At 47.5% G+C, this 9192-nt stretch overlaps 1 protein-coding gene across 2 annotated transcripts; it reads left to right on the top strand.

The window, feature by feature from the left end:
- The first annotated feature begins 2566 nt into the window (after nt 1-2566).
- GTPBP8 (GTP binding protein 8) lies at nt 2567-7953 on the top strand. 2 transcript variants are annotated; one of them, XM_077174311.1, is made up of 7 exons: nt 2567-2895; nt 3201-3299; nt 3774-3904; nt 4203-4302; nt 4706-4824; nt 5265-5387; nt 6603-7953. In XM_077174311.1, exons 1-6 carry the CDS (start codon nt 2602-2604, stop codon nt 5347-5349), a joined length of 828 nt encoding a protein of 275 aa, XP_077030426.1. In that variant the 5' UTR covers nt 2567-2601; the 3' UTR covers nt 5350-5387; nt 6603-7953. The 2 variants fall into 2 exon arrangements, with proteins under 2 accessions (XP_077030426.1, XP_054510742.1); XM_054654767.2 differs by having other exon boundaries at nt 6600-7953.
- Nucleotides 7954-9192: the final 1239 nt, after the last annotated feature.

The raw sequence follows: 9192 nt of genomic DNA, 5'->3' as shown, positions 1-9192 counted from the left end.
TGGTGTTAAATGGGCTGATAAGTTTCTCTGTGCTGCAGAACATGTGCCTGGCAGGGGTAACTATTGCAGGGTGCTTTGAAGCAGGCAAGTCTGCTGCCCGCAGCTGTGAGCTGTGTGGGACTCTGAGGCAAAAGTAGCTGAAAGCACTTGTTATGCTTCATGTGTCACAATTTGGCACAGAAATGAGGAAATCTACCTGCTGGCGTGGTTATGAACATGTCTCTCTCTGGCCAGTGATTTTTTTCTGTTATTAGAATCACGACAGATTTCAATTCAATTAAATTGCTGCTTTAGTACCCCCCTAAAAAGGATTAGAAGTGTTCCTGAAGTAATTCTTGAAAGTTTAGCCTTTTTTTCCCTGCATTTATAACTATTTGTGCCACAGGCAGTGACAGGAGAGAGGCCTGTCCTGTATAAATAAAAGTCATCTGTAGATTTATTTGGGAGCACTCTTCTAAGTATGCATGTATCAGCCAGTGATTGCAATCTGTCCTAAGCTATGCATATTTGAGCTCTGTCTTGCTGTAAAACAAAGCAGGTTTTAAGAGGACTTAATTTACAGGACTGAGGTAGAATACCGGGGTTTTTCCCTAGGTTTACCCTATTAACCTTTCACTGTTAAGCACTTTCACTGATCATAAATTTGAGAAGCAGCTTATGGATTTCAGTAGAAGTTTGTCTTACTAGAAAATATTCAAAGCTATCTCTGAGAAGCATGTATGTTGTTAGCGGCCCTTAAGGGATTCTTAAGGGATCAAAGTTCTCTCCCTATAGTTTTGCAACTGAGCTCAATACTAAGAAAGTAGGATATAGCCTCTGTTATCTTCTAATGGTCCTTCCTGGCCTTGAATCTATTCATTGTAATAATGGAACCATCCAGACTAAGAGGGCTTTAAACACAGGGCTGTGACTACAGAAGGAAAAGGGGTCTCTGTCTCAAAGGAAAGGCAGTGTTGCACAGGATGTCCAGGCTGGCCTGGGTGTAAGGTTGAACATCAGGATATTTTCACGTATTACTTTTATGAAGATATTGATGAAGTTTACTTTCATTTGATAGTGTTAAAATTACAGTACTTTGAAATGTTTCAAGGACATACATTTATTTCTGTGGTTTTACAGCCCTATGAACTGTAGTCATGAAGGAGAACAATGTAAAAAGCTTTATGTGTATTTTTTGATAGGAAAACAGCACTCTAATACATATCAATTAAGTAGTAAAACTTCAGGGGTCTTCTTACTATAGTGTGAACACAGGTGACAACAGTTTTATGGTTGCTTTGGGTTTATTTTATTCAAAATAAAACTGACCTCTACATAGTTGTCCTTGAAAAAATATTTTGTTGGTTGTTTGGTTTTTTGGTTTTTTTTCCCTGAAACAACTTAATTTTTTTACTTATCAGAAGAGCACTTGGAAAACTGAGGGCTGCAGCTGGGAGGTGGACAGTGCTATAGGACACGGCTGCTTTGCCCTACTCCCTGGCCAAACAGGGCATCAGCACATGGAGCCCTCAGCATCTTGACAGTGTGGCTGGGCTTGGCCTGAGAACACACATTGGAAGACACAGAGCTGAAAAGATGATACAAAACTGGGAGGAGGTGTTAACTCGCTCAAAGGCAGACGTCCTGCAGAGAGACCTCGATAAATTAAAGGACTGGGCAATCGCCAACTGTATCAAGTTCAGCAAGGGAAAGTGCCAGACTCTGTATCTTGGATGGGGCAACCCTGAATGTATGGACAGACTGGGGAATGAGTTGGAAAGCAGCACCATGGAAAGGGACCCGGAGGTCCTGGTTGATGGAAAGTTGAACACGGGCCAGCAGCGCCCTGGAGCCAGGAGGGCCGGCCCTGTCCTTGGGGCATCAGGTCGGCATCACAGCCGGGTAGGGGAGGGGATTGTCCCACTCTGCTCTGAGCTGGGGCACCTGGAATATTGTGTGTAGCTCTGATCACAACATAAGGAGGGTATAAAGCTGTTAGAGAGTGTCCAAAGTAGGGTAATGAGGATGGAGAAGGGGGAAGCTGTATGAGGGGCAGCTGAGGTCATTTGGGCTGTTCAGCCTGGAGAAGACTGAGGGAGACCTCATCGCAGTCTAGTTCCTCATGAACAGGAGGCACAGGCGCTGATCGCACTCTGTGCTGACCAGTGACACGACCCGAGGTGATGGCTTGAAGCTGTGTCTGGGGAGGTTTAGGTTGAATATTAGGAACAGGTTCTTCCTCCGAGAGTGGCTGGGCCCTGGAACAGGCTCCCCAAGGAAGTGGTCACAGCATCGAGCCTGGCAGAGTTCAGGAAGTGTTTGGACAACACTCTCAGGCACATGGTGTGATTTGGAGATGGTGCTGTGCAGGGCCAGGAGCTGGACTTGATGATCCTTGTGTGCCCTTCCAACTCAGCATATTCTGTGATTCTACAAACAGCCGGGCCTGGGCAGCACCGGCGGCTCTTGGGGGTGGATGCGGACGGCGAGCGCACACGCCGTACCGGGCCCTGACAGCCGCCGGCCCGCTGGGGGCAGCCGCGGCAGCGCCCCACAGCACCGCCCCGCTGTCCCGCCCCACCACCTTCCGGGGCGGGCCGGGTCCCGCCTGCAGCTGCCGCGATGCTGCTGCCCCGGGCGGGTGGTGCTGCGGGCCGGGCCTCGCCGCCGCTGGCCGCCCTGTCCCAGGTACTGCGGCTGGAGCGGAGCCGCCGCACCGCGATCGTGTTCCCGCTGCAGAAGCTGGAGCGGTACCTGGCACCCGGCACCGACACGGCGCCGTTCCGCCTCTTCCAGCCCGGGCTGGCCGCCCTGCAGCGCGCCGAGGCGCTCTTCAGGTCCGACCGCGGGCACCCCATCGACTACGTGAGCTCCGCCGTGCGCATGGACCATGCCCCACCGCCGGCCCTGCCCGAGGTCAGGCGAGCGCTGCCCTTGCGGCCGGGACCGTGCCGGGGCAGCGCCTTCCCTCCGCCCGGGCCACCCCGGGCTGGGCTCAATTGCGGGGGTAAAGGGGTGGTGGAGTGGTTATATAGCTCTGTCAGAGCGCCGCGCAATGTGTGCGGCACTTAGTGCTGCTTTTTAACAAATCGTTTATTTGTTGTTGTTACCCGTTGTGCAGCTCGGCAGCCTGACATGTCCGTGGCTGGGAAGTGACCAGGACTGGCTGCAGCGAGAGGTGGGCAGGTGTAGATTCGCCTTCTCTGCCTCTCCCCCTGCAGGTGTGCTTCATCGGCCGAAGCAATGTAGGGAAATCATCTTTAATCCGGGCCTTGTTTTCACTGGCTCCAGAAGTGGAAGTTAGAGTGTCAAAAACTCCGGTGAGTCATGTTTTTAACTTCTCTCCCTTTGGGTCATAAGCTGGTACCAGTCCAGAGGACAGGACTGAGAAGGGTGGGAGGGAACAAGCTCTTGAGTAGCCTGAAATGACAGGAAGTTCCAGCTCTGGTAGCCATCCTCATGGCTGGCACTGGCCTTGCTCTAGCCCAGAAAGAGGCAGAGCCCAGCCTAGCTCTTCAGGCAGATGAAGGAGCTGCACTACCTGAGCAGGTGTGCTGTAAAGGCCTTTGAGAAGAGCCAAGCTTAGAGAGCCATTAAGGTATTTTTAGTCCATTTTATGATTAGAGCCGTGTAGGATTGCTACACGGGTAGGAGACTGGGCAGTTTAAAGCATTCTAGGGGGGGCAGGAGTCTGATATAGAGATATTTTGCAGAGCACCTCCTAGTACACTGCTTAAAGCAGCTTTTTTAGAAACCACCCCTGTGCTTCATCTTGCCTCAAATCCTCTCTTCAGGGCCACACCAAGAAGATGAATTTCTTCAAAGTAGGGAAGTACTTTACTCTGGTGGATATGCCAGGATACGGCTATCGCGCCCCGCAGGACTTTGTTGAGATGGTGGAGGCCTATCTGCAGGAACGGCACAAGTAAGGGACCTACCTGTACCTCAGCACAGGGAAAGCCAGACTGACACCCCTGGACAGCATCATGTAATGAGGGGAGAAAATGCACAGGGGTTGCTGCTTCCATCCATTAGTGCTGACATCATTTCCCTGGAAGCTTCTGCCTTGTCACTCATTAGTGCTAAGATAGGTCAAAAGAGCAAGAAAGATTGAGGTGCTGCTCCATGCTGACCCTTAGTTTCCATGCCTGACTTTTCCTGGCTCTTCAGCAGAGCAGGCATGAAATAATGGTGACAATTACTGTTGCTTGTATTTCTGGCAGCTTGAAGAGGACTTTCCTATTAGTTGATGGTGTAGTTGGACTCCAGAAAACAGATCATATTGCAGTAGAGATGCTGGAAGAGTTTGGGATTCCTTATGTGGTAGGTAATGCTTCATTCTTGGGTTGGTTATAAGGTACAGGTAATCTAGAAAGGTACTCTCCACCTGAGCTTGTGCAAGTTGACCTACCTAAGCAGTAACCCTTTATTGTTAATAAAATAGGTTTATAATGTGTTGAGGAAGACAAATGGGATTTAAGAGGGGTTTTTATGTGGTTTATTAAATAGATTTTTTTTCAGTGCTCGGCTTGAGCAGCTTGAAAAGGTGCACTCCTTATGCAAGCCATAGTTTTGGTGAACTGTGTGAGACTATTTTTTCCCCTAGATATGACCAGAGCTTTCAGACTGCTTTGTAAGACAATCTAGGACTCTTACAGATGTTCCAGCTTAACAGCAAAATAATCTTACTTTCTTCTCTGAATCCTCCCTTTCTGGATCCATGCAGATGGTGTTAACAAAAATTGACCGAGCATCCAGGGGATTATTGTTAAAGAATGTACTGGAGATCCAGGAGTTTGTAAAGGACAACACACAGGGATGCTTTCCTCAGCTGTTCCTGGTCAGGTAAAGTTCCTCTCCACTGCTGCTGTTGCGTTTCTGGTGATGAGTTCAGTAGGGCAAGATACCAGCACAAGTCTGTATGGTCTAGAGGCAGCACCTCTTTGTGCCCCAAGGATAGAGGGTGGGCTGCTGATAGGGAAATGTCCCTTCCCCTCTTTCCCCCTTCTCTGCAAGTGAGTTTTGTTTCCAAGGGTGCTTCTTCCTTTGGCCTTTCTCAAAGCAGGGCAGCAATTCCTGTGCTGCATGGTAGCAGGCTTTCCCATTTTATTTGGAGCTCTGGTAACAGTAAGAGCTGCAATTGTTGCATTACATAGCCAAAATGCAGGCTTTCACCAAGGTGTACTCTGAGATGTGTAACTGAGCACAGCCAGTGGCTGTTTGTCTTTATTACTCCAAGACACATCAATATGTGGCACTGAACATCTATGCCTCTGTTTCCACAGTTCTGTGGAGTTCTCAGGGGTTCACTTGCTCAGGTGTTTTGTAGCCCATGTTACTGGAAACCTGCCCACTGTAGAGGCCAGCTGAAAAGACCTGTGATCTGCTTGGCTCATCAGGAACAAAAGGTACCAAAAACAGAGGTCTGGGGTTTTTGTTGCAAATAACCCAAGTTACTATATGGTATTTTTGAATAAATTAGTATTTATAAAGCTAATATTTTTCTTTATTAGGTTCATCAGTTCAGGAAATTTGCAATGTGAATTAATCCAGGTTATTATAAAACTGTTTCATAAAACCTACATGATTGTGCTAAGGAGAAAAAATGTAGGTAACCTCCACAGAGAAGGGAAGTTTTAATACAGCATTTCCTCTCCCTACACTGAAATGTTCAAAAATCTACTACTCCATGCCTAACCTCCGCTATATTTAGGATACTAGAGACAGTCTAGTAATATCATTAATAAAGAGGCATTTATTCTATAGTGGAGTTAATACCAATGTTACCGGATGGAACGTGCCTGGGCTCATCTGGCCCTTGCTGCTTGACCAAAGGCAGCAGCTGTGGTGGTTTCACCTCAGAGATACCTTTGGCTGGCTGGATGCTGCAGATCGATGCTTGGGACAAGTCCAGGCAAGCAGGAGCTCAGGTTTACCTCTGGCGGAGAAGCTTTAAGGCGAGGTGAAGGAAAAAGGAGTCGGGTTCTGCTGGAGGGTTTCTATCCAGAGCTTTATTCCTGGCACACAGCCCTCTGAATCCAGCAACAGCTCTTAACAGAACTCCCGAACTGCGTGGTTGCTGTGTCTTTTAACCCCAGGGAGAGGGGGAGGGAAGGGGTAGGGATCCCACCAACAGGTAAGGGGGGGGAAGTCTCAGGGGACAAGTGACACCTGGATGGCCCAATGTCCCCAGGGCTGAGAGGCATCTTTTAAACTTCGCCAATCACACGACACCCTTGCTGGAATGCCAAGACTGACGGACAGCAGTCAGCAGGGGGCAAGGGGAGGGTAAGGGAGAGGTTATTGGCACACCTGGGGAAAGAACCGGGATGGACAGGCTATTACATCACACCGCAACAAATCTAGGAAAGAAAAACTAACTATAGCCATAACATTAAGCAAACTGTATTGCTCAGTTGAACTGTATGATACACAGAGATTTACTTCTCACGGCTGAGGTTGGGGTTAGGGTTAATATAGCAGGGGCCAAAAACTACCTCCTGTACAACCTACCTGCTCTAAGGCCATGCAGAGTGGAAATAGCCAACCTGTTATCTGTGAAGATGTGTTTGATGTCTTGTATATTTTACTTTTGTAACTCTTCTGTGTCCTGTGTTCAGTAGGTGCAGCAGGATAGCGTGCCTTGCTTGCAGACATTGAGTTGAACCTGTTCTACAAGGATGAAGGAAGAACACATCTTTTACGGGATCTGCTTTTCCAGGAGTGTTGGCTTGAAACAGAGTGGAATAAAAGACTGACATCTAGAGGAGCCCTATCCTGCACACTGTCATGAGTCAGTGCTGCATCTACCTTCTATTTTGAGATCCAGCATGAATTTCTGCAGCTCCACGTGGATGAAATGCCAGATCTGAGGCACACCATCCATGATCTGTATCGACTCTACCCTGGCAGCTGAAGCACAACACTGATATGTCCTGTACACTTTAGGGGAACTGCTTCCCACAGCAGCTGTGTCTGTCTAAGAGCACTTCAAACTGTCCAGTTACAAGGCAGAGCTGGATAAAAGGACAGCCATCAATAGCAACACTCATACAGGAGAACTGAGTCTGAAGCTATGAAGTGCCTGTGTCAAACCCTGGCACTCAGTCTTTTCCATGTCTTAATGTGGCCAAGTGTGGTTATGCAGTTGTCAGTTACTTGCATTAAGTGTTTAAACCTCAGGAAAGGAAAGTTCTTTTCTAAATCACTCTGACAGTGCAAAAGGACTAGAAATACCACTTTCTTACAATATGCAATTTCTTGAAACACACTAGACATGAGACAAGATCTGTTTTCAGCATACGTGTAAGAACAGGAGCATGTCATGAATGCAGTAAATGTGGCTCTCTAGCTTCTGCATCTTAGTGATCAAACCTGTAATTCTGTAATCCCAAAATGCTGCAGGGCAAACCAGCCCAAGAGATGCATGCTCCTAGAACTGGAGTAGTAGCTATACAGGTGAAACAGGTGAAAGTGAACACTTCAGGAAGGGCCTTTTTGTAGAATCTTTAAACCAGGATCTTCCAGAAACATCAGTCTCGTCAAGGCTGTAATTTTCAGGGCCTCAGCCTTGACTGAAGACCCTCTGAAAATAGCCCTGAATATGCAAAAAAATGCCATTCTGGTTTAAGTCCCTCCTCAGAACAAAACCCCTTAAATTTCATTACAACCCCTTACAGTGCTGGGAAGTCTTTTACTAACCACTTAAATACATTAAATACATCCTGTTAATCCATTTGTACAAACAAACTGGATGTGTGTGCATGGAACATTAGGTACCATCTTCTCCAGAAGAACCAGTTTTACCTCCAGACACATCTTGGTTTTATTCAGAAGTGCTTCAGATACTGGAATAACTCCTGCATTTTGGTCAGCCATTTGCAGGAGCCAATACTACAGTTTGATTCTTGAGTGTGACAATGCCCCTGTAACAAAACAGTAAATAAAATCAAGTCCTCTCCCTAAACAGTAAAACATGGATTTAAGTGCCTTTATGGAAACACGCTTTGGGAAAACAGGTGTCTTGACACACTACTGGACTTTTTTTTGCCAGGTTCTTAAGGAACCAGCTGAATTGCAAAGTGAGGAGCTGCACTTTCTCAGGCCACGGACACAAAAGATCTCCCTTTCTTTCCCTCTCATTGATGAGTGGGGGGTGGGCCTGGCAGCATACAGATACAGTAGAGCTCATTTCAGTTTTAAATTCAAGTGTCTTTAGTTGTTAGCAGTGTGCAAGCTTTACTTAAGGTTCCTGTCATTATGTGGTAAAGCTATGCCTATTCTGCAGCTGGTTACAGAAATTATGTTGAGTATTAGCTTCATTGGAAAAGGATTTCACCTTGTGCATCTTTCCTGGTCTTTCAGCAGTACAATCTCCATTTTCTTCCTCTACTCTGTCATGTGTCTGGTCTGGTGTGTCGTCACAACCCTGACACTACAAAGGCAGTATTTTTGCAAGTGTTCAAAATTAGAATGCTGCAGTCTGGACAGGTGCACTAGTAGATCAGTGAAAACTGGTTAAACAATTGAGCTCAGAGCATAGAAGCCAATGGGTCATACGCCAGTTGCATGGCAGTTACAATTGGAACACAGCGAGGATGCATTCTGGAATGTGTCCAGTTTAACATCTTTATGAGTAATCTGGAGGAAATGCATTGCTATCAAATGTGCCTTGGGCACCAAACTGGGGGGAACAGTGGGCCTGCTCAAGGGCAGGGCTGGAGCAAAGGGGCTGACAGCTACTGTAAGGAATACAACAGGACTGGAGCACCTCCCCTACAAAGACAAGTTGAGAGAGTCGGGTGCTATCCAGAAGGTGGAAACCTCATAGCAACCTTCCAGTACATGAAGGGAGCCTAAAGAGAAACCAGATGGGGCCCATCAGAAACTCTAGTGCTAGCACAAGGCGGAATGGGTACAAACTGAGAGGGGACGTACCTTGGGCAACCTGGTCTCATGGGAGGTGTCCGTGTCAACGGCAAGAGGGTTGGGATTAGATGGTCATTAAGGGCCTTTATCCCAGCTCTTTTACATTCTATGATTTTGTGAACATGGGCAAGTGTGCCTCGCTGAAGGGAAGGAAAAGCCCCTGCCAATCGAACAAACCGACTGTGAAAAGTCACCCTTTCTGTCCTCGTGGCTCACCCTCTTTCGAGCAGAGGGATTAACAGACACCCCCCGAGCTCACTTTCAAACCACGCTATCCCGATCTGG

This window comes from Agelaius phoeniceus, chromosome 2 (assembly GCF_051311805.1).
Source record: "Agelaius phoeniceus isolate bAgePho1 chromosome 2, bAgePho1.hap1, whole genome shotgun sequence".
NCBI classification, from domain to species: Eukaryota; Metazoa; Chordata; class Aves; order Passeriformes; family Icteridae; genus Agelaius; species Agelaius phoeniceus.
Note: the sequence above shows the minus strand (reverse complement) of the source record. Positions and strands in the feature narration are given on the sequence as shown.